The following is a 25,549-nucleotide window of genomic DNA, read 5'->3' on the forward strand; positions in this document are numbered from 1 at the left end:
TCTGTGTTCCTTGCCCAAATTCTTTTGGACAAGTTGAACAAGAGTCTGGACTTTTGATAAAGCTTTTCTGCTATCAAGTATACGTGTGTCTGTGTTGTAAGTTTAATTTGATAACAACACTAATTTTTACTAAGTGGGATCAGTTTTCATATTTAGTTTATCCAGCAACATTTTTAGGTACACGAAAGTTTTCTAACAGAAGATCTTATTTAAGAGCCTTTAATTTAGGGTAATATTTTTAACGTCATCTGTCTGACTTGTAGTTCCAAAATTTGCTGACCAGCTGACTGCTTTTTGGGTTGATCTGAGATGTGCACGGTTTAGAAACCTTAACTCAAGTTCCAGTTCTTTCAGTAACTACTGCTACAATGCTAGACATATCACTTGGTTTTCTTCACCTTTATGATCTCTAAGGTGTTACTGTCTAGTTCTAATTCTATGGCTCTGATCTGTCTTACAAACATTTCTCAAGATATTAATTACAAAATGTCTAAAAAAGATATAACAGATAAAAGTTCAGAAAATAAACCCTTTTCTTTACTGTTTCTAATTAAGCTCATAATCCTCAGTTAGATTTTAATCTTTCATTCAGCCACTCATTCAACAAATATTTATTGAGTGCCTACAAATGTACCAGGGAGCATTCTAGCAGCTTGAAAGTGATCGTTTTCTACCTCATTTAAAACCCCACAGTATTCCAATACAATGACTGTGAATATATCTGTGGATATTTATTCATAGATGTGTGTGTGTGTGTGTGTGTGTGTGTGTGTGTGTGTGTGTGTATCCTCATTTAGTTCCAAAACAGATCTGAGGTCGAAATGTTTAATAAATAATTGTAATTAAAGGTTGAGTAAAAACCTTCAGAAACTGAATGATCTCTTTGAGCCCTCCCACAGAATCCTTCCAGCCTCCACCTCCCAAAGTAAACCTGCTCTCTTTAGGTAGATTTAAAGAAAGGGGCATCACTTAGGCTGGGGTGAATCACCATATACAATGAAGGAGGCAGGCAAGGGATCCAAATGGGAGAGAGAAGAGTTGAAGTCAGTCCTTATTTATACCAAATCAAGAAAATGATCCTTTCATCTGCCTGTAGTGACTTCCATTCACTTGCAACACAAATCTAAATAACTTGAATTTCCTATCTGGTTCATTAAATAAAACTGGATTTGAATGTCACACACATGGCCATTAAGCACACTGTCATTACTTACAATTTTGGCTGACGCACAATGATTACCCCAGTATACTTACTGCCTTAGGACATTTCTGAGATACAGGTGTTACTATCTCATCACTATCTGTAGTTTGTGCTTCACTGACTTCAGAAGCTTGTTCACAGGATTCTTTATCTGCCAGAGAAGAGACTAGAGTTACAGAACTGTTTTGGAGTACCCTGTCTAGCCCAGAAAAGACCCAGTACCTACATCTTCAATCTTCTGTTTAGTTACTAGTTCTGAGTACCTAGATTTTGGCTGTAATCACTAGAAACAAACCTTCTTTTTTAAAGTTTCACTTATTCAGAAGCTTGCCAAACACACAGGGTTCACTTCTGAAAAAAGAAAGGGAAGGAAAGAAGGTAGGGAGGTAGAAAGAAAGTTTTGTCCTTTTAGGGGATGGAGAAAATTACCAAGCCAAGGAAAAACAGTGCAATCAGGGTGTAGCAAACTGTATTTTACAAAGACAGCGTCAAACAATATCTCTCATCCCACATGCTCTCTTTTGTACAATGTGATCTTGATACTCCTAATACTTTTTTTTTTTTTTTTTGCAGTACGCAGGCCTCTCACTGTTGTGGCCTCTCCCGTTGCGGAGCACAGGCTCCGGACGCACAGGCCCAGCGGCCATGGCCCACGGGCCCAGCCGCTCCGAGGCATGTAGGATCCTCCCGGACCAGGGCATGAACCCGTGTCCCCTACATCGGCAGGCGGACTCTCAACCACTGCACCACCAGGGAAGCCCCCTAATACTTTTTTTAAGATAGGTATTTTTATGTTTATATATATATTTATTTTTAGATTTTTATTTTATATTATAATTGATTTACAATGTTGTGTTAGTTTCAGGTGCACAGCAAAGTGATTTATGTATACATATACATAAAAAGGATCTTTTTCAGATCCTTTTCCCATATAGGTTATTATAGAGTATTGAGTAGAGTTCCCTGTGCTCTACAGTAGGTCTTTATTGATTACCTATTTTATATGTAGTAGTGTGTATATGTTAATCCCAAACTCCTAATTTATCCACCCTGCACCTTTCCCCTTTGGTAACCATAAATTTGTTTTCTAAGTCTGTGAGTTTGTTTCTGTTTTGTAAGTTCATTTGTATACTTTTTTAGTATATCGCTTATATAAGAGATATAATATGATATTTGTCTTTGTCTGCCTTACTTCACTTAGTATGATAATCTCTAGGTCCACCCATGTTGTTGCAAATGGCATTATTTCATCCTTTTTTATGGCTGAGTGATATTCCATTGTATACATATACCACTACTGAGCCCGTGTGCCACAACTCCTGAAGCCTGCGTGCCTAGAGCCTGTGCTCCACAGCAAGAGAAGCCACCACAATAAGAAGCCCACGCACTGCAACAAAGAGTAGCCCCCGCTTACCACAACTAGAGAAAGCCCGTGTGCAGCAATGAAGACTCAACACAGCCAAAAATAAATAAATAAATTAATTTTTTAAAAAAGAAAGAAAATACATCTAAATATGAAACAATTTTCACAGAAAACCAACAGGAAACTGCCAGAAGATCTCTTATAGAACTAAAGCTTCAAGAAAGATCTCCATGTAACCAGGTAGGATGGGGGGGGGAAAGAAAGAAAGGCGTCAGGATGGGACTGGTGCCCCTGGGAGTGATCTGTGATGGAGGGAATGTCCACACGGGCTGGCCCTGGCCCTGGGGAGGCTTCTTGCCTGCTGAGAGGTCTACTGGGACAGACAGAGGGCTGGAGGGGCTTAGACTCTGTTTGCAAGGACTGTGCTTATGCTGGCTTGCTAGCAATCAGGGTGGAGACAGACCAGGGCTGATGGCTGCTGCCTTGTCACACTTCCCTGACCAAATCGTGTGCTGGGAGGGCTGCTAGTACATGCAGCAGCTGGGTGCTGAATCTCAGATGGATGGACCCTGGGAGAGGACTTGGTCTAGCTGTGCGGAGACAGCCCAGAGGGCCTTGGGTGTGGTCCAGGCAGAACCTTGGAGGTGATTATCAGCACAGTGATGGGGGGGGTCTGGCCATAGTGGACTTTGTTGGCATGCACACTGGGTGGTGCCACAGAAACGAATGTCTCAGGTGGAGAGCCCCTGGGGAGGAGTAGGCAGCAGTTGTTTCTTGGCAGTAGTGCTCCAGCTTCATTCACCCCACACAGAAGCTTAGAGCCGGCTCTGGGGCAGATAGGCCCTGGGAGAGGCCTGCTACAGAGGCAGCCCAGGTTGCAGGTGGCAGCACAACCACCTTGATTCCTGCAGCCACAGTGCCTTGGCCCCCAGCACCAGCCCACTCCACACCATGGCCTAGCACTAAGTCTGGTACAAATGCAACAGAGAAAGGGTTGTGACCTTGGGTTGATTCTGGTCAGAATCATGGATGCCTGCACCAGTGGGACATAGGTTTGCTGTGACCGCATGGGCTTTACATGCTTCGGTGGTCACCTCCTTTGGGGCAGGGCACACACTCAAGGGCAACGGACCTTATCGAATACGACCCTCAAGGCTTCTACTCCAACAACTGAGGAGTGGACCCTACCCCTGACAGGGCTGTTACAGCCATAGAAAAAAGAGGATGCCCCACCCCAGATCCAGGGGAGGCTCTGGACACCACAACACAAATCCCACCCCCTATTAAAAGGATAACGGCCAACACACTCTGAGGAAAGGTGTGGCTAGCATCCATGCAAAAACCAGTTCTCACAACAAAAATACTGGACTCACACAGTCTACACACAGATGCTCCCACATAAAAGTACCCCTTCAAGACCACAGTAGATAACTGTTTCTCCTAAATTCATAGAAACAGAGAAAGTTAGGTAAAATGAAAAAGAAGAGGAACTACTCCCAATTAAAAGAACAAGAAAAATCCCATGAAAGAACAAATAATGAAACAGACCTCACCAGTCTACTAGACCCTGAGTTCAAAAAGGAGGTAATAATCATGCTAAAGGAATTAGGAAAGATTATTAATAGAAATGCAGATCACTGTAACAAGGAACTAGAAACTATAAAGAGGAACCAATCAAAATAAGACAACTCAATTGCCAACATAAAAAACAATATAAAAGCAATGAATAGCAGACTAAATAATGCAGAAGAAGGAATAAGTGATCTAGAAGATAGAATAATGGGAATCATCCAATCAGAACAGCAGATAGAAAGACAAATAAAAACCAAATGAAAGCAACATATGAGATATATGGGATTATTCAAAGCATACCAAACTACACATAATAGGGGTTCCAGGGGAGAAGAGAGAGAGAAGGGGATCAAAAATGTATTTGAAGAAATTCTGGCTGAAAACTTCCCAAACCTAAAGAAGGAAACAGATATCCAGGTACGGGAAGCACAGAGGTTCCCAAACAAGATGAACCCAAACAGATCCAGACCAAGACATATTATAATTAAAATGGCAAAAATTAAAAATAAAGAGAGGATTCTAAAGCCAGCAAGAGAAAAACAAAGAGTCAGTTACAAGGGAACCCCCATTAAGGATATCAGCTGATTTCTCTGCAGAAACTGTGGGCCAGAAGGAAGTGGTATGATATATTCATAATTCTGAAAGGCAAAAACTTGCAACTTAGATACTCTACCCTGCAAGATTATCATTTAGAACAGAAGGAGGAAGAAAGAATTTCTCAGACAAGAAAAAACTAAAGAATACAGCAATACTAGACCTACCCTAAAGAAATATTTAAGGGTCTTCTCTAAATAGAAAAGAAGAAAGAATCTATAGGAAAGGGAAAATCACAATAGAAAAGGCAAATATATAAAAGGATTGAAGATCACTTAAATAAGCCAGTACATAGACTAAAAACAATCAAAAAATTTTTGTAAAAGTGATTGTAACTCTAAATAACAGCAAAAGGATAAACATGAAGATGTAAAATAGGGCATCAGAATCACAAAATGTGGGAGAGGGGAGTATAAAAATGTAGATCTTTCAGAATGTATTTGGACTTCTTTGACTATCAGTTTAAAACAAATAGATGTAGTTATGGGTCAACATACTAGAAAACCAGGGTGACCACAAACCTAAAACATACAATAGATTCACACAAAAATAAAAAGAAAAGAACTCAAGCATAATACAAAAGAAAACCATCAAACTACAAAATAAAAAACAAAAATAAGAAGAAATAAATAAAGAACTGCAAAATCCACTGGAAAGCAAGGTTTTAAATAGCAATAAATACATATATATCAGTAATTACTATAAATATCAATGGACTACATGCTCCAATCAAAAGACATACAGTGGCAGACTGGATAAGAAAAACAAGAACCTACAATATGCTGTCTACAAGAGATTTACTTCAGGGTGAAACACACATAGGCTGAAATTGAGCGGATGATAAAAGGTATTTCATGCAAATAAAAATAACAAGACAGGGGTTAGCAATACTTACTTCAGACAAGAGACTTTGAAACAAGGTCCATAAAGAAAAACATAGAGGGACATTATAATAATAATAAAGGGATAAATACAAGAAGAGGATATGACACTCATTATCATATATGCACCCAATATAGGAGCATCTAAATATATAAAACAGATACTAACAGAGATAAACGAAGAAATGAGTACAATAATAGTAGGAGAGTTAACACCTCACTGACATCAACGGACAGACCATCCAGACAGAAAATCAAGAAAGCAACAGAAGTTCTACACGACACAACAGACCAGTTGATTTAACTGATATCTACAGGACACTACATCTAAAAGAAAAAAACCCAGAATACATATTCTATTCAAGTGTGCATTAAACATTCTCTAGGATAGACCACATACTAGGTCACAAAACAAGCCTCAACAAATTTAAGAAGGTAGAAATTATTTCAAGCATCTTTTCTGACCACAAGGGTATGAAACTAGAAATCAACCACAGAAAGAAAAACAGGAAAAGAGTAAATACATGGAGACTAAACAACATGCTACTAAAAAACCAGTGGGTCAACAATGAAATCAAAGAGGAAAACAGAAAACATCAAGACTATGAAAACACAACCTTACAAAATCTACAGGAGGCAGTAAAAACAGTTCTAAGAGGGAAGTTTATAGTGATACAGACCTTCCTCAAGGACAAGAAACATTTCAAATAAACAACCTAACCTACCACCTAAAAGAATTAGAATAAAAAGAAAAAACAAAAGCCAAAGTCAGTAGAGGGAAGGAAATAATAAAGATCAGAGAGAAAACAAGTAAAATAGAAATTTAAAAACCAATAGAAAAACATCAGTAAAACCAAGAACTGTTTTTTTTAAAGATAGATAAAATCAAGAAACCTCTAGCCAGCCTCACCAAGAAGAAAAAGGAGAGGACCCAAATAAACAAAATGAGAAATGAATAAGGAGAAATAACAACTGATACTGCAGAAATACAAAAAATCATAAGAGACGACTATGAACAGTTATATGCCAACAAACTGGACACCTAGAAGAAAAGGACAAGTTTCTAGAAACATACAGCCTGACAAAACTGAGTCAAGAACAAACAGATAACTTGAACAGACTGAACAGTAGAAGTGAAATAGAATCTGTAATAATAATTTTTAAAACTCCCTGCAAACGAAAGTCCAGGACTGGATGGCGTCACTGGGGAATTCTACCAAACATAAAAAGAACTTACACCTATCCTTCTCAAACTATCCAAATAATTGAAGAGGAGGGAACACTCCCAACTCCTTTCTAAGAAGTCACCATCATCCTGATGCCAAAACCAGACAAAGATGCTACAAAAAAGGAAAATTACAGGCCAATATCTTTGATGAATATAGATGCAAAAATCAACAAAATACTAGCAAACAGAATCCAACAACACATTAAAAGGATCATACATCATGATCAAGTTGGATTCATCCTAGGGCCACAAGGATGGGTCAAAATACACAAATCAACCAATGTGATACACCACATTAACAAAAATAAAGACAAAAACCACATGATTATCTCGATAGGTGAAGAAAAAGCATTTGATAAAATTCAATATTCATTCATGGTAAAAACTCTCACCAAAGTGGATATGGAGGGACCATATCTCAACATAATAAAAGCCATTTATGACAAACCCATAGCCAACATAATATTCAACAGTGAAAAGTTGAAAGCCTTCCTGCTAAGTTCAGGAACAAGACAGGGATGCCCACTCTCACCACTTCTATTCAACATAGTAATAGAAGTCCTAGCCACAGCAATTAGACAAGAAAAAGAAATAAAAGGTATCCAATTTAGAAGGGACGAGTTAAAACTGTCACTATTTGCAGATGACATAATACTCTATACAGAGAACCCTAAGGTCTCCACACAAAAACTATTAGAGCTAATAAATGAATTCAGCAAGGTAGCAGGATATAAGATTAATATACAGAAATCTGTAGCATTTCTTTACACTAACAATGAGATATCAGAAAGAGAAAGTAAAAAAAAAAATCCTGTTTAAAATCATGTTAAAAAAATAAAATACCTAGGAATAAACTTAACCAAGGAGGTTAAATATCTATATGCTGAAAACTATAAAACACTAGTAAAGGATACTGAAGATGATTCAAGAAATGGAAAGATATTCCACGATCTTGGATTGGAAGAATTAATATTGTTGAAATGGCCATACTACCCAAAGCAATCTACAGATTTAATGTAATCCTTACCAATATACCCATGACATTTTTGACAGAACTAGAACAAATAATCCTAAAATTTATATAAAACCTCAAAATACTGAGAATTGCCAAAGCAATCCTCTGGAAAAAGAACAAAGCTGGAGGCAGAACCCTTCCACACTTCAGACAATACTACAAAACTACAGTAATCAAAACAGTGTGGTACTGGCACAGAAACAGACATATAGACCAATGGAACATAATAGAGAGCTCAAAAATAAACCCACACAACTACAGTCAATTAATCTATGACAAAGGAGGCAAGAATATACAATGGAGAAAAGACAGTCTCTTCAACAAGTGGTGTTGGGAAAGCTGGACAGCTACACATATATCAATGAAATTAGAACACTCCCTCATATCATACACAAAAATAAACTCAAAATGGTTTAAAGACCTACATTTAAGACATGACACTATAAAACTCCTAGAAGAGAACTTAGGTAAAACATCCTCTGACATAAATCAAAGCAATACTTTTTTTAGATCAGTCTCCCAAGGCAAAAGAAATATAAGCAAAAAGATACAAATGAGATCTAATCAAACTTAAAAGATTTTGCATAGCAAAGGAAACAATCAGCAAAATGAAAAGACAACCTACTGAATGGGAGAAAATATTTACAAAATGATGTGATGGATAAGGAATTAATATCCAAAATACAGAAACAGCTCATAGAATTCAATATCAAAAAACCAAACAACACAATCAAAAAATGGGCAGAAGGGACTTCCCTGGTGGTCCAGTGGGTGAGACTCTGTGCTCCCAATGCAAGCGGAACCCAGTCAATCTCTGGTTCCCCGACCAGGGTTAGACCGGGTTTGATCCCTGGTCAGTGAACTAGATCCCGCATGTATGCCTCAACTAAGAGTCTGCATGCCACACTAAGAAGTCCGCATGCCACAACTAGAGATCCTGCGTGCCGCAACTAAGACCCAGCGCAGCCAAAATAAATAAATAAACTTTTTTTTTTTTAATGGGCAAAAGACCTAAGTAGACATTTCTCCAAAGAAGACATACAGATGGCCAACAGGCACATGAAAAGATGCTCAACATCACTAATTATTAGAGAAATGCAAATCAAAACCACACTGAGGTATCACCTCACAGTGGTCAGAATGGCTATCATTAAAAATTCTACTAATAATAAATGCTGGAGAGGGTGTGGTGAAAGTGGAACCCTCCTACACTATTAGTGGGAATGTAAATTGGTAAAACCACTGTGAAGAACAGTATGAAGTTCCTTAAGAAACTAAAAATAGAGCTACTATATGATGCAGCAATCTCACTCCTGGGCATATATCCTGAAAAGATGTAAACTCTAATTTTAAAAGACATGCACCCCAATGTTCATAGCAGCACTATTTCCAATAGCCAAGACATGGAAACAACCCAAGTACCCGTCAACTGATGAATGGATAAAGAAAATGTGTCATTTATACACACACACAATGGAATATTGCTCAGCCACAGAAAGAAATGAAATATTGCCATTTGCAGCAACATGGATGGACCTAGAGAATATCATATTAAGTGAAATAAGTCTGACAGAGAAAGACAAATAATATATGATATCACTTATATGTGGAATCTAAAAAATAATACAAGTGAATCTATATACAAAAGAGAAACAACTCACAGACATAGAAAACAAAGTTAAGTTTACCAAAGATAAAAGGCAATAGGGGAGGGAAATTAGGAGTATGGGATTAACAGATACAAACTATATACTATACATCAAATAGATAAGCAACAAGGATTTACTATATAGCACAGGGAACTATATACAATATCTTGTAATAACCTGTAACAGAAAATAATCTGAAAAAGTATATATGTAAGTGACTCACTTTGCTATACACCTGAAACTAACACAGTATTGTAAACCAACTATACTTCAATTTTAAAAAACATGAGATATCACCTCACGCCTGTCAGAAGGGTTATCATCAAAAGGAACACAAATCATAAATGTTGGCGAGGATGTGGAGAAATGGGAACCCTCGCACATTGTCAGTGGGAATGTAAACTGGTGCAGCCAATGTGGAAAACAGTATGGAGGTTTCTTAAAAGACTAAAAATAGGACTACCATATGACTCAACTATTCCACTCCTGCATATATATCCAAAAAAACCCCACCATAAAACACTAATTCTAAAGATACACGCACCCCAATATTCATAGCAGCATTATTTACAACTGCCAAGATATGGAAGAAAGTGTCCATCAACAGATGAATGGATAAAGAAGATATATATACAATGGAATATGACTCAGCCATAAAAAAGAATGAAATTTTGCCATTTGTAACAACATGGGTGGACTTGGAGGGTATTATGCTAAGTTAAATAAGTTAGAAAAAGACATACTATATGATATCACATATGTGGAATCTAAAAAATAAAACAAACTAGTGAATATAACAGAAAAGAAACAGACTTGCAGATATATAGAACAAGCTAGTGGTTACCAGTTGGGAGTGGAAAGTGGGGAGGGGCAAGGTAGAGGTAGAGGATTCAGAGGTACCAACTACTATGTATAAAATAAATAAGCTACAAGAATATATTTTACATCACAGGGAACACAGTCATATTTTATAATAACTAAATTGAGTATAACCTTTTACTATTGTGAGTCACTATGTTGTAAACTTATAAAAATTGCCCCGATCTGGACACTCAAATTAAAGATAGATGGATCTGATGTTCAAATCCAGAATCTGCCGAAACAAAATGAAGAAAGCAACCCACAACTGACTATTGAGAGTGACAGTTGAGGTCCCAGAAAAAACAGACCTCTTTTTCATGACTTCATTTTTTGAATGAAGATATGAATTATATATATATCACTTTAAATATTGCCTCTGTCCCCTTTTTTGTCTTCTCCTACATTTTATTGAATATAGGACCACCTCATTTTATCCTTTTTATCTCTTTTCTCTTTTCTGTAGGGTCATTCATTCTACAAAAAAGTAATAGGTCTTCAAGGTTTTGGTGAACTTCATATGAGCTCTCTCAGTGATGTTAGTTACTGGGTCAGATGTTAGCCTTGGTTGTGCTTCTGTCTTACATAAAACATGTACATGTACAAGTCACTTAACCTTGTTATGGATGGAATGTCTGTATCTTAAGTATTTGAAAAGAATTAAAGGTAAAAGCTTTCATTAAAAAAAGAAAAAAACAACCAGAAATTCATTCTCTCACAGGTCTGGAAGCTAGGCATCCACAATCAAATCCGTGCTCACTCCAAAGGCTCCAGAAGACAATCTGTCTTTTTTCTTTTTCCTTGTCTTTTCCAGCTTCTGGGAGCTTCAGGCATTCCTCGGCTTGTGGCCACATCACTCCAATCTCTGACTATATGGTCATGTTGCTTCCTCCTCATCTGCCTGTGTCTCTAATAAGAACACTTTCATTGGATTTAGAGTCTACTCAGATAATCCAAGATAATCGCATCTCAAGATCTTTAATTACACCTGCAAAGGCTTTTTTCAAATAAGTAACATTTACAGGTTCTTAGGTTTAGGATATGAACATATCTTTTTGGAGGTCACCAATGAAACCATTAGATTATTTATTTAAATTATGAATATATTTTAAACCCACAAGCTAATATTTTTGCTTTACACAGTCATTTAAAATTAACCTATATTCTTTGCTTTTCATTCCTAGTTGCATCTTTGTCTTTCCTTCTGGGATAATTTTCCTTCAGCCTAAAGAAAAAACTGTAAGTTTTCTTTAAAATGTAGCTTTGGAGCAAACTCTCCATTTTGATTTGTCTTTAAATGTCTATTGTGTTTTAATTCTGAAGGATCTTTTTGTTGTGTAGAGAATTCTTGATTGGTACTTAGTTATTTTCTTTTAGCACACTGAAATTATCTTGCCACTGGTTTCTGACTACCATTGTCACTCTTGGTATGTCATTGTCCATCTTACTGATGCACCCATGACTGTCTTTCTTTTAAATGGATACTTTTGGTATTTTCACTTTGATTTTATTTTCTGCAATTTTACTCTGATATATCTAGATTTTGATTCATTTTTACTTATCTTGCTTGAGTTTCATTTCATTGAATATTAATACCTTTTATTTAGTTCTGGAAAACTCTAAGTCATTATCACTTTCAATATTGCCTGAGTCCCCCTTCTTTATCTTCTACTAGATTTAATTAAGTGTAGCTTAGACCGCCTCATTTGCTCTCTTTTCTCCTCTTTAGCATTTTCCATCTTGCCATCTCTCTGTGCTTTATTCTGGATATTTTCCATTTTTCTCATTTTAGTTGTGTCTAATCTGCTTTTAACCCATCTATTTCCCTCATAAATTTCTGTATTTAGCAGTTCTATCATTTCTATTGATTCATTTTCAAGTTTGCAATGTATTTTGCAAACATTTTGTAATTGATTCAGGCAAAAAAAATCCACACATAAACATAAATGGATGCCAAAATTATTAGGTGAAATCTGAGGAAGAATAAGATATTTATATGGACTCAAAATATTTTCTCATAGATTACTTAACAACTACAAAGGGAAAAATGATAACTTTTTGATAGAAAATGTGGCAGATGCTTTCTTAGCCAAGTGATCAAAGTTAACATCACCAATAATGGCACAAACTGACATCACGTACCTCCTAATGTGAAAAAGGATACAGTATCACTTCTGTGGTATTCCTGTAAAAAATTCATAACCTGAATCTAACAACAAACAAACATCAAACAAATCCAAACTGAGGCACTCTCTACAGAACAGTTCATCTATACTCTTCAAAAATGTCAATATCATGAAAAACAAAGAAAAGATAAAGGACTGTTCCAGATTAAAGGAAACTAAGGGGACATGACTGAATGCAATGTATGATCCCAGATTAGATAAAGGGGGTGAGGCAAGCCTGCTATAATGAACATTACTGAGACAATTGACAAAATCTGAAAAATGGACTGGACATTGGGTAATAACCTATCCATGTTACGTTTGCAAACTTGATAGTTGTACTGTCGTTATATAATATCGTTTTCCTAACTGAAATATACAGCTGTAAGGGGGAATGGTATTTGCAAATTATTCTCAACTGCTTCAGGAAAAAAATGATAAATCAAAACGTGGAAAAGTATTAAAAGTTGATGAATTTGAATGAAGGTTTTATGTGAAATTTTTTGTCTTATTCGTGTAGCTCTTATACAATTTTGAAATTATTTTAAAACAAAATGTTTTTAAAAATGTATAGTATCAATTTTCAAAGCCCCAGTTCCTTGCTAAAATTTTAAAGTTCAGCTTTCATCTTCATGAAGGTAGTAAACACAGTTGTTAATGCAGGTTGTGGCTGATAACTCCAATGTCTGGAGTCCTAGTGGGCTTCAGGTCAGCTCTTGTCTCTCTAGCCTGAAAGTGCTCAAAGCACAGTTCTGCCTCTCAGAGGATAAGAGGCTCAGAACAGTGCTGCCATCAGGGTGCCAGACCAGAGAGGGAAATTCTGCTCTGGGCAGACACCTGCCTATGCTGGGCAGAAACGAGATTCAGACTGTATTCCCATTTCTCCACCCCAAAAGACCACCGAAAGCATGGTTCTGTCTCTCCACTGCTTCCTCCAGACCAGCAATGTCCCCAGGTTGAAGTAATTCCAGCTGACCTCTCTGAGCTCCAATCATCTCTCCGATCTCGGCTAGGAGATTCCTCCCTCCCTAATTATTGGCACTTTAACGCTTTTAAGAAATATATTCACTTTAGCTTTTCACTTGTTATCAATGGGAAAGTTGGTCTGAATTACCTAGTTTGCCATTATTATAACCTGAAATCATAACCTTCTTTTCATTGTAACCCAAAAGCTTTGCCTTATTTTAAAAGAAATTTGGATTCAAATCACAAATGAGCCAATCACCCTCTTCCTCTTATTTCTTCGTAACCGTAAGTCACGAGACCCTGAAGTGAATTAACATTTTATGCTTGCTAGCTAAAGTGGCTAGCTAGCTAGCTTTAAATACATAGACAGCTACTTTCTTTCAGAATTACAGCTTGGTTGGCCTAACCAGCACACTTGTAACATCAAACCGAGCCTATGATCTCCAGTACTAATTTTTCATGAAAAGTTTAGCAATGAAAGATGAAAGAAGAAAGTAAATAACCAGCTTGATAAAATAATCCAGTGATTACATAGGAAAATCAGGTTTTAAAAAGACAATACCATTCACAGGATGTAGGGCTTCCTTTAGTATCCGTGCTGAAAGGGATGATGTCATTTCCTCTTCCTTTTGCTGATTTTTTAAACCATCATCTGTGGAGATCTTAAGCCCTGAGAATTTCCATTCAGTGTAGTTCACCTGCTTCAGATTCAAATAACTATATATAAGTATATTGTGTAATTATAATAATTTAATATAATTAATATTGCATAATATATAATTGATATAATTGATACAATATAAATAATAATGAATTATATATAATTATAGTCATATAATATATATTTATAATCTCATATATATGTGTGTATATATATTTTAGGCTACATAGTAACTTTAATCCAGTTTCCTATGAAGAAAAGGCAGTATCAAGTACATAGTATGTGTTCAATAAATACCTGTTCTTTATTTTGATTACAGTTGAAGTAGCCTGGTTAGGACTCTTGTCCTAAAGTTCTAAGCATAAATTATAGAGTCCACAGTCTGTTGAATTAAATTACATTGAAATGAACAGTCCAGAGGTTTATTAACCTATTTACGTTTGTGGAAACACATGCTCGCCACACAAAGCCATGAATATTGCTTGCGTGCCTACTTCTGCTTCTACCTCTGAGAATAATATATTTTGGGACACTACAACCCATATTTTAGTTCTTCAGGGTTTCTAAGGCCTTACCTGTAGTGTATTTCCACTTAAGATGTTAGGACTAAGATACTCCATTCTGTTCTTTCCTTGAATGCCTGTTCTTTTGCCTTGTTTTCTTGAGTAACCTGGAACCTGGTGTTCCCCTTCCTTTCTTTCTCCCACCTGAGGAGGTTTTTGCTTAGCTTGATACTGGCCAGCTTCAATGGGAATCTCAATAGATACCATCTGGTCCTAAAGAGAAGGATCAGAGCCTTACAAGGTGATAGTTTAACAGCCTTGATACTCAAGAAAGGGATTTATGAGCTAGCATCAGACTTCATTTCTCTCCTGCCGTAAAGCTGAGAGATGCCGTCTCTTCCCTCCCCACAATAAAACCCAGGATTTTGCTCCATCCATAGCCTCATGGCATTATGAATGATGCAGATTAAATTTGCAGAACACATGACATTCACAGAAGGAATTTCTTTTACCCCAATTTTAATACTGTCTTCCTCAAATCAAATTTGCTCCACAGGATTGGTGGAGATTTGCTACCTGGGGAGGAAAGGAAGCTTCTTCCTCTTCAATTGAGGTATCTAAACTGTCCTTGGTGTCCTTCTCCTCACTCGGAGCTTTTGGTTTTGGGAAACTCTCCGGGGGTAGATAGCAAGACTTCCAATCCAGCTGCACCTGAACAAATCCATTGGGTTTCCCCCCAGGGTCCGTGAGGTTAAAATCACCTGAGAGACACACAGACATTAATAAGATTCAATCACATGAAATAGGCAAGTGAGCGTTTAATAGCACCTTATCTATTACCTCCCCAGGTTGAATTTCACCATATTTTGTTTGTAATTAATTCACATCCACCAAGTAATCATGATGACAATACGTTCAGGAGTAACATAAAATATCAGTGAATATTTCTGTTCACTCACAATATTTACTTCCAATATTCACTTAGAATATTTATAGGGGAAAATGGGCATCTCCAGGTTCAGGAAGGGATAGTCAAAAGATATACAGAGAGGTATAGCTTGCTTGTCGTCAGTCACCCAGCCAATAAACAAGAGCACATTCTTATTACTATTACCAAATGGTGGCTATGCCTTAGGTATACTAAGAAAACCATTATCTACACCCAAGTGGTCCGTATTTTTAAAATAACAAAAGCAAAGAAAACTTAAGCAAAATGGCTTTTTCCAAATGCCAGACTTCTGATTTGTAACACTGATTAATTTAACAGACGGCTCACATTGCCTCTCTTTGGCAAAGGACGAGTTGTGAGCAGAAGTGTCAGCCTTTTTCTTTTTCTTTCTTTCTTTTTTTTTTTTTTAGCACTTGTGGTATTGGGAGGAGGGAGGCCTCACACACTTCCTGGAACATCCAAAAGCTTGTTAAACATGGTTGATACTGGCTACACCCATTCACACTTCCTAATGAGAGCACGGACATTGCTGCCTCACCCTCCCAGGACTGCAACCAGAGAGATGACCCTGCTTTGGTGTACCTTACAACTCTGGCTATGAACATATGATAAGGTAGTATGGAGTTCAGCTCCATATGGGGGGAAAAAATCCAAGAAATTTGTCATATGTGGCATGGAAGACTAATTTGGGTCTAATGTTTAAAAGGAGCAAGAGAATTACGGGGGAATGTTAAGGACATAGCTTATAATCTGGTATCTAGTCATGTGCTAGGAAATAGTAGGCCTTAAGTAAAGACAAATACTGGGAAGCACTATAGAGATGGAAAATGTTGGTTCAGACACAGAGGTATGGGCTTCAGATGGGTGGGTCTACCTCCTTGGGAATCTTGCTTCTGTTGCTGAAAAGAAGCCAATGTTTCTATATGATTAGTGAGGCTTATAAGTCTTCTACTTTCTCACTCTTGACAATATTCTCAAATCCTTTCAGCAGGTTTTAAGAGAAACTGTTCCAAGCAAGTAATAAAAGAAAAGTTGAATTAGGACAGGGAGACAACACTGGGCAGAGAGCATAAAGAGGTAATAACCTTGAACTCCTACCTTTAATGGATTTGTTTTGTGCAAGAGGAAGCAAGGGCACTTGGACGCGGCCAAGGTACGAGCCAGGCTCTGAGTCTTCATCATCAAAAACGTACACAGACAGGGCCTCCTGCCTCAGATACTGATCCAGGTCAGAAGTCACAAGCACTGGGAATCGAGCCTCGTCTCTGAAGTAGGGATTGTTACTGGCTGGAATGATGGCGGTGTCGTGGTCAGAAAAGGTAAAGAAGCGATACATGGCGTATGGACTGGGTTGGGCTCCCAGCCATCGACTCTGGAGGCCGCAGCATCGGATGACTTCCACCCGCAGCTCATTCTGATGCTTCCTGGTCTCCGATCTGGGCTGAAAAGATGTTGGTCTTGGACTGAGGAAAAGGGCAGGCTGAGAGAGTCGTGCAGGTGAAGCCCAGCACCCTTAATGAGGAAGAGCTATGACCTAAAGAACTGCTGAATCCTGACTGGGTCACAGAGAAGCCTAATCAATGACTTTCACCTGCCTGCAAATTGACTCTGGCAGATAATTATCTGAGGGAGATGCTGGCACTCAGGCCTCATCTTAGAGATTGGAACAGAGAAGGCATTTTGTTCACAGCAGGGAGAGGTAGCTAGCTCCAAGGGCATGATTTCATTTCAAACTCAAGCTTGACCAAGGGAAGTATCTGGACTAGTTGTGGTGTGACAGTTTTTCTCTTTCATTCACATTCAACAAGTGCTTATTGAGGGCAATACTAAGCTGTTCTCATGAGCTGCTTGGCTGAGTCTCCTTTGAGATGCATGGGCACATCCTTTTTCTCACCTCATCCTCCTGGGCCTCCCAGGCTCCAAGCACATTGGCTGACAGGTATGCCTGGGCTTTCTTTCGCTTATTGTATGCTTGTAGGCTGGATCTTATGGGGAAGTGCAGCCTCATCCAGTACTCTAGCACCCCAAAGACTTCTCCACCAGCTCCTGGGTAGCAGAAAGTATGAAAGGCATGGAGGATACAGATGGTGTGGCGAGGATCAAGAATAAAGGCAGAGGAATAAAATGGGAAACCACCAGAAGACAACTATACACTTTGGGAAATTCCACATTAGTCCCGTGCTGACAGCACTTACCAGTAAGTGTGGCAGAGCCATGGACTCTCTCCACGGTTTCTAGAACCCTGTCAAAGCAAATCCAGCCAGCTGCAAGGGTGCGGTGCTCACTGGCTATAGCCTGGTGTAGATGAAGCTGGGCTGACGTCCCTTGAAGGTAGTGCAAGAAGAGGGAATCTGTCTCCACTACATACTGAGAAGTGAAGTCATAGAGGGGCTGCAGCCCCACAGCTAGTGGGGTGCAGTGGGTTTCAAAGTCATAGAAAGAATAGGTGCAGAAAGTGGTAGGTTGAGTGTCTCCAGCCTGAGCCAGGGCAGCAGGTGTCAGGAAAGCCTGGTGGATGTGCAGTTCGAAAAGATTCTCACTCTGATGCCGTGGAGAAATGTCCACTTTATCCTCATCTCCATGGTCTGGCAGTGGTTTCAGACATAATGACAACTGTCGGGTGCCATAAGCCACATCTTTGAGTTGTTCTAGAGGGGAAAGAAAACTGCCTATCCATTAAAGGGTAGGGAATTCTTCCTTAGGGTAAAGGAAGGTGGACAGAAAGAGAATAAAAACCATGGTGAAGTCCAAGTTGTGACTATTTCAAGAAACGTTGTGATTCAAAAAGAAAAGCAATAGAATGACAATCAGGTGCTTTGAATTCTGATGGCCAAATAATCCAATGCCTACTTTAGAGATGAGGCACAACATGAGTGATTAGAAAGTAAATGCTAAGCTCAGGAAAACACTGGAGGCACAGTTTCATCTAGAGATGACATTGTTTTGGATTACAGCAGGATCTTGTGAATTAATTGTTAATTCCATTACAGAAACACTAGAAACACAAAATGCAAGTATTTCCAAAAGTTTGGGACATTGGCCTTGGAGAAAATAGCAAGTTACAGTCATGGTGTCTATGACATTACACTGGGCCCCATTAAGATGATTCCTCTTTTCCAGTCAGATCAATCACAAGGATCTTCATTCTGTTAAGAATTTGGTTTCATTTTAAGAAGCAAAAAAAAAAAAATCCACTTTAAGTCAAAGAGTAATGGAGTAAAAGTGGGGGAGGGCACTTACTGAAAAGAGGTTGAAAATATTGGCGATGAGATACAAAATAAAGATATGTAAGACAGTCCACGAAATCTGTGCATTACCTCCCATGTCCAACCAATGAGAAACTTTGATATATAGTCTGCTTCAAATCGGGGAGTATTTGAGTTGTCACAGTGTGTTGATGGTGAAGGTCCTATTCTAAGAGTTAAAGTAGTAGAAGAAAATACTTTGGGTACATCAGAATGTCTTCCTGCCCAAAATAAGTGGAATACAGAGACTGGTGAACAGTTTCTTAATTGATAAGATTAACATAAATAAAACATATTCAAAATTTTGCATTACGTGTCACAAGGTTAATAATCTTAGCATATAAAGAACTTCTACAAATTAACAATATACTATTAAGAAATAGTAAAGGGCAGGAACAGGCAAGTCTCAAAAGAAATAATTTAAATAACTGGTAAACATATGAAAAACTCTTCAGCCTTACCAGTAATGAAAGAACTACAAGTTAAAGCAAATAAATCTTCAGAGGTAGGTAATTGTATTTATCCTGCACTGTCCTGGGAGAAACACCCTGAATCTGAAAGACATGAGAATTTCAATCCAAAGGATTTCCTTTGTTATATTGCAGGGACCTTTTAACTGACGCACCCTGGCATGCATAAATCATACTTCTGAATGACCCACCTCCCTTTACTCTAGTTCCAGGCTCACTAAGTATCCTTCTTATTGATTCTGCTTCCCCAAGAACAAGCTGCCATGAGCATATTCTCAAGGCAGCAATGAAAGAGCCCCTATCATAAAATAACAAATGAACATTCGGGTGTAAATATCAGTCTTTGGTGAATGTGGTTAGTACGGGTCAGGTCTCTCACCACTGGGTATAATAACAAAGCCAATTTTCTCAATATGTAAGGCTGAGACCAGATCCTGGTCGACAGTGACTGAATTAAGTACAGGAAGTATCACATTATAAAATTTGCATAAGTGTCCAGCCACCTGCCCTGTTATGTAGACATCCTCAGACTGCAACAAAGAATTCAGAGACTTTTAGAGAGAAATCACAGAAAACGATGACAAGAGATGAGTGATGTAGCTCTATTATCTCCCAAAAACTGAAATATAGGCCTGGCTTGAGGAAACAATCTTGAGAGAGGGAGTGTGTTACCCACCCTGAGGGCCAACAGTGATACACTCTTATTTTCAAAATAGATTCAGCAATTGCTGGGCCCTGTTGAAACTCTCCAGAGAAAAGACACTGACGTGATGCAGGAGAAGAAACTGCTAACCATGTATTAAAACAACAAAGATGATAGGATAATCAAGAATGGGAGGGATAAGTCCTATACCGAGACATAGAGGGCGCCCTCTTGACAGGTGCAGAGGGGAGCACGGGCATTTAGCTCTGTGACAGATCCTAAGAGGAAGTGAACAAAGTACTAAGACTCGCCGGATACTGGAAGGCCATGGCTTCTTAAAATACCTTCCAGCTGATTGATACGCTTGTTCTTGAGGTCTAGGAGTTGATTCAACCTCTCCAGTTTTTCTTTGTGAACTTTATTTTCATTATCGGCTTTTGTCATCATTGCCTCCAGTTCCTCCTGAAACGAAATAATGTCTGAACTTTTCTATCTCAGTGGCCCAGAACCAAAGAGCCCAGATAAAAAGGTGGTACTTGCTGGGTAAAAGAGACTCCGCTATCTCCTTAGCAGGGCAGATTCATCCACTAGAAAAAGGCTTAGGTTCCTCACAGACCCCTCCAGGACCAGTTGTGCTGTTAGTGTCATAGGGTAGTATTTTTCCTGGGACTGGCAAAATTTGAACCCAGAAGCTTCCCACTTGCCATTTTCATTAGCTGGCCCCTTCTGGCTTTTATTGCCAAGGTGCCATGGGCATGTGTGAGTCCTCAAGTTTTTCAAAGGACAGCACATCCTGTGTTTGCATACGTCAGCATATCACCTTGCATCAACCCTGGAAACTCGGGTCTTGCTTCATTCCCCGTCTTGTAAGTAGTTCCCATGTGTCCATTTATTTATCCCCTTCCTGTACCATCTTTTCCTGCACCTGATAACACACGTTGATCTTGCGCTGCAGAATAAGCATGTCTCTGGTCTTTTCTAGTTCCAATACGGTTTCTGCATGCAATACTTGCAACTCACTTAACATCTGGGACAGTTTCTTTTCTTCTTGGTTTTTTGGTTCACAGGGCTACAGAGGAAAAAGCATTGGTAAAAGGGAGTATAAATATGATAGGTATAGTAATAACTATTCTCTACAGCAGCCGTTGATAATAGTAAAATACCAGCAGCAGAATCTACTCCAATATGTAGAAGAGGACCTGTGTTACTTTACAAGTGCTCTCTCCCCTAGTTCCTCATGTTCAACAGCAGCAGTGAGTAAGTTATACAATCTCCCATGGCTGTTTGCTCTTCAGCAGATCATTGCAAGTCCTCATCTGAAAAAAATTCTAAATTTTATGAGCTGTACAGTGTGGAAAAAGTCTGTGGAGCTCATGAAGCTATCTCTACTCTCAGCCTTCTCATATACTTCCAAATATTGTCCTCAATCAGGACAAAATATTATTCAGTTAGTTTTCTAGTCCCTTCATCTTTTCAAGGGATATTTGGCAGCAATCCCTCTTGTAGAGGGGACCTGTTTGATTGAAGATGCTCTTACCTCTATCTGAGTGGTCTCTTGGAATAGAGCTGGGTAAGTGGCTGGTTCAGATTGCCAGTCAGGAGATTGGGAAATTGTGTCTTTATTTCGGAGGTCCTCCACTTCCTGTTTATGCTTCTGAAGCAGGTTGGTGACTTCAAGCTTCAGATCCTTGTTTTGAGCTGGGGAAAAAATAATACAGAAAGCTGAAACTCTGTAGCTACCAACAACCATATTAAAGTTGGCCCAAGTGTGAATTAAATTTTCCCACTAATGTTTAATTCATTTTATAAACTTGCCCTTAGAGAAGCAATTCTCTCTTATTTCTACAAAGGGGTTCTAGCTTATTGACCCTGAGTTGGCATTTGGACTCCAAAAACAAACAAAAAAAACACCTGCAGAACTGTAGTATGGAAGGGAGAACTACCACCACCACAACAAAATCAGAGCCACTTGACCAACTGGGATAGTCCAAACTTTTTGACAGCACCATTTAATTCAGTATCTCCCCAACCATTCCCCAACTCCATCTGACTTCTATGCTGTTGGCTCTCTGTGACACCCACGTTGACTCTGACCCTGAGTGGGAGGAAGGGAGGTTGGGCATTTGGACATTTCCATGTGTGTTTCGGGGAAGGAAGGTGATCAGCATTTAGTGTGATCATTTCAGTATCATGCATTACAGAGGAGGTTAGATTAGATTACCTACAAGACTTCACTTGTACTTCATACATACTACAAGATCCTTAGCATGTGCTCCTAAGCTTTATCCTTTTATGGTTCCTGACTCTATTTTTCTTGATGTCATATTTCTTTTCCTCCACTTTTTTTATGTGAACATACTAGAATATGATGAAATGTAAGTTTGATAAGACTAAATATCAAGGTCCAGCCTAGCAAAAAGAAGGGAGACAAAGGTCTCTTTGACAGTATTTAAAAATCTTCAGAATAACTACTGTGATCCAAGAATTAAGACAGGGGGAAAGGGCTTCCCTGGTGGCGCAGTGGTTAAGAATCCACCTTCCGGGCTTCCCTGGTGGCGCAGTGGTTGAGAGTCTGCCTGCCGATGCAGGGAACACGGGTTCGTGCCCCGGTCCGGGAAGATCCCACATGCCGCGGAGCGGCTAGGCCCGTGAGCCATGGCCGCTGAGCTTGCGCGTCCGGAGCCTGTGCTCCGCAACGGGAGAAGCCACAACAGTGAGAGGCCCACGTATCGCAAAAGAAAAAAAAAAAAAAAAAGAATCCACCTTCCAATGCAGGTGACATGGGTTTGAGCCCTGGTCCAGGAAGATCCCACATGCCATGGAGCAACTAAGCCCATGAGCCACAGCTACTGAGCCTGCGCTCTAGAGCCTGCCAGCCACAACTACTGAAGCCCGAGCACCCAGAGCCGGTGCTCCGCAATAAGAGAAGCCACTGCAATGAGAAGCCTGTGCACCGCAACCAAGAGTAGCTCCCACTCGCCACAACTAGCGAAAGCCTGTGCACATCAACGAAGACCCAATGCAGCCAAAAATAAATAAATAAAATAAATAAATTTTAAAAAAAGATGGGGAAATAGTAGTGGTAACCAAGAGCAATAATTTGCTTCTCAATTTCAGGCATCAGATGCTAAAACAAAACAATTCCCAACCACCCTAAAATGACTGATGAGAATAAAAGGCAGAAAAATTCATTTTCAATAAACTGACTTTAAGTCAAATAAATTTTAAGTAAAATTTAAGTAAAATAAATTTACTTTCAATAAATTGACTGTTTAAAAACATTATAACTTAAGAATTGGCATTCTCTCACATGGAAAGTCAATATGTAGGGATAAGTATGTGTGAGGTAGGTGTCATGCTTTCTTGATTGTGAATCTGACCTGACTGCCAGTGTTCTTATTCTAGTTATCCAGGACCCACACAAAAATAGGATCAAGTGATGGGACTGGAAAAATGCTGGCCCAAACCAGATGTAGAGGATGCCTCATCTGAGAGAACTCTTCAGGGCTTGACCTACCTTTCACTCTTGACAGCTGAAGTAAGACTTTTCTCTTCTCCTCCACCTCAGCATCCAGGTGATCCTGCAGCTGAGAGACTTTCTGCTGTAGCTGTTCTCCTTGCTCATTGCTCCAGTGAGGCTGATTACTGCTATCCAGCATGCTGAAAATGGGAAGCAAGTAAGGAGGGAGGGGAGAGTTGTCAGATGGACACTCAAAGGTGGGTGATATGACGTCTTTATTACACAGTTTCAGCATCTCCTGGGCCTAGTTCATCATTCATTTCCCTACATGTTTTTTCTGCCCCTGCTTTCTCTGTAACTGTCATTTACCAACTGCCTTGGAACTTTTGGGTCCTATTGAGGAGTTGCTTAGTATCACTTCGGTTTAAGTCTCAAATAACCCCCTGGGCAAACAACGCAAGTCATATCTATTTCCCAAGGAACGTCTCCAGCATGATGGTCTTCTTTAGTTAGGGAATTGTGTACCAAGACATTCTCAGGCCTGCTAGATTAGAAATAAGTAACAGAATATTCTTCTTTTCCTTACTCCGTTCCTCTGTCTACTTTCACCAGTGGCTAGTTTAGAGAATACTTGCCTTTGAACTAGATTGTAAATTATTATACTGAAGGGCAGGAACTAAACTTTTCAATAACTGCAGCCTGCACACCACTATATCTAGCTGTCAGGGCAGACCCATCTTGAGTGTAAAAGACACATGGCCAGTTCTTGATTATTTACACAAGTGAAGTGACATTGATAAGCAATTATTTCTGCTTATGTCTTTTTCCTAGTTATCACTTTAATAAATGTGGTCTAAAAACAACTTGTTAAGCTAGTACTAAGATTTCTTGGCACTTTCTGCCCATACATTACATGATGATCCAAGAAGATAATGTTATGAATAATGAAGGGAAGAGGCCAATAGTAATGTCTACCACAGGGAGTCTTCAAAGTGGGTAATCCCCACACTACCTTATTTCACTTTGTTGAAGAGCATCAGTTGTTCCCAGGATGCTCCCATGCAACCTCCCCAATCTACCCCCTGCTGCCTTTAACTTATAAGAAGGCGCATTTAATTTTTTTAAACTTACAGGTATTTTTAATTTCAAAACCACTACGTAAATATATGCTTGTGAAAAATTAATATGATATAGAAGTATATAGAATAAAAGTGCCTCTTTGCCCTATTTCAGTCCTTTCATCTCATTAAAAGTTTGTGGATGCACACACACATGACATAAATTAGGTCACAATTAACACATTCTTTGGCAATTTGATTTTTCTTTTAATAGTGTATCTTAGGCATATAGATCTATCTCATTTTTTACAGCTTTATACCGTTTCAACGTGGCGGTGCAACACGATTTATTTAGTCGATCCCTATCATAAGAAATCTGGATGGTTTCCTTTTTTTTTTTTACTATTACTAATTAAATTAACAATGTATTAATTAACATTCTTACTACACAGATCTCTTTGCACATACACAAGAGGATTTCTTTAGTTTTGATTCCAAAAAAATGGGTTATCGGGGGCTTCCCTTGTGGCGCTGTGGTTGAGAGTCCGCCTGCCAATGCAGGGGACACGGATTCATGCCCCGGTCCGGGAAGATCCCACGTGCCGCGGAGCGGCTGGGCCCGTGAGCCATGGCTGCTGAGCCTGCGCGTCCAGAGCCTGTGCTCCGCGGCGGGAGAGGCCACGGCAGTGGGAGGCCCGCGTACCGCAAAAAAAAAAAAAAAAAAAAGGGTTATCTGGCATAAAAGATATGCACGTTTAACATTTTTTTGATAGTGTCAAATTCCGTTCCAAAAATAGTCTGCCAATTTATATTCTCACTAACAGTACTGAGTACCAGTTTCCCGGTATCCTTATCGAGACTAGGTATTATTTTTATTTTTAAAATTCGGAAGGCACTTTTCAGTAATTGTCTTTTTTTTTTTTTTTTTTTTGCGGTACGCGGGCCTCTCACTGTTGTGGCCTCTCCCGTTGCGGAGCACAGGCTCTGGACGCACAGGCTCAGCGGCCATGGCTCACGGGCCCAGCCGCTCCGTGGCACGTGGTACCCTCCCAGACCGGGGCACGAACC

At 39.1% G+C, this 25,549-nt stretch overlaps 1 protein-coding gene across 5 annotated transcripts in view; it reads right to left on the bottom strand.

Moving 5' to 3' along the window:
• The window catches only part of RPGRIP1 (RPGR interacting protein 1), a 48,506-nt gene extending 24,746 nt beyond the window's left edge, over nt 1-23,760 (bottom strand). Inside the window, exons 1-11 of one of the 5 annotated variants that reach the window (XM_033851376.2) lie at nt 23,481-23,748; nt 21,501-21,661; nt 20,889-21,032; nt 20,308-20,425; nt 17,801-18,253; nt 17,500-17,651; nt 16,704-17,046; nt 15,233-15,417; nt 14,729-14,929; nt 14,055-14,190; nt 1,255-1,352 (exon numbers count right to left, since the gene is read on the bottom strand). In XM_033851376.2, coding sequence (XP_033707267.1) covers nt 1,255-1,352; nt 14,055-14,190; nt 14,729-14,929; nt 15,233-15,417; nt 16,704-17,046; nt 17,500-17,651; nt 17,801-18,253; nt 20,308-20,425; nt 20,889-21,032; nt 21,501-21,661; nt 23,481-23,718 — 2,229 coding nt within the window. In that variant the 5' untranslated portion in view covers nt 23,719-23,748. Of the gene's footprint in view, nt 1-1,254; nt 1,353-14,054; nt 14,194-14,728; nt 14,930-15,232; nt 15,418-16,703; nt 17,047-17,499; nt 17,652-17,800; nt 18,254-20,307; nt 20,426-20,888; nt 21,033-21,500; nt 21,662-23,480 lie in introns of those variants that run through there. The other 4 variants (XM_033851375.2, XM_033851377.2, XM_073800664.1 and 1 more) reach the window with 4 other exon arrangements.
• Between the last annotated feature and the right edge of the window lie 1,789 nt (nt 23,761-25,549).

The sequence above is a fragment of the Tursiops truncatus genome, chromosome 2 (assembly GCF_011762595.2).
Source record: "Tursiops truncatus isolate mTurTru1 chromosome 2, mTurTru1.mat.Y, whole genome shotgun sequence".
In the NCBI taxonomy this organism is placed as follows: Eukaryota; Metazoa; Chordata; class Mammalia; order Artiodactyla; family Delphinidae; genus Tursiops; species Tursiops truncatus.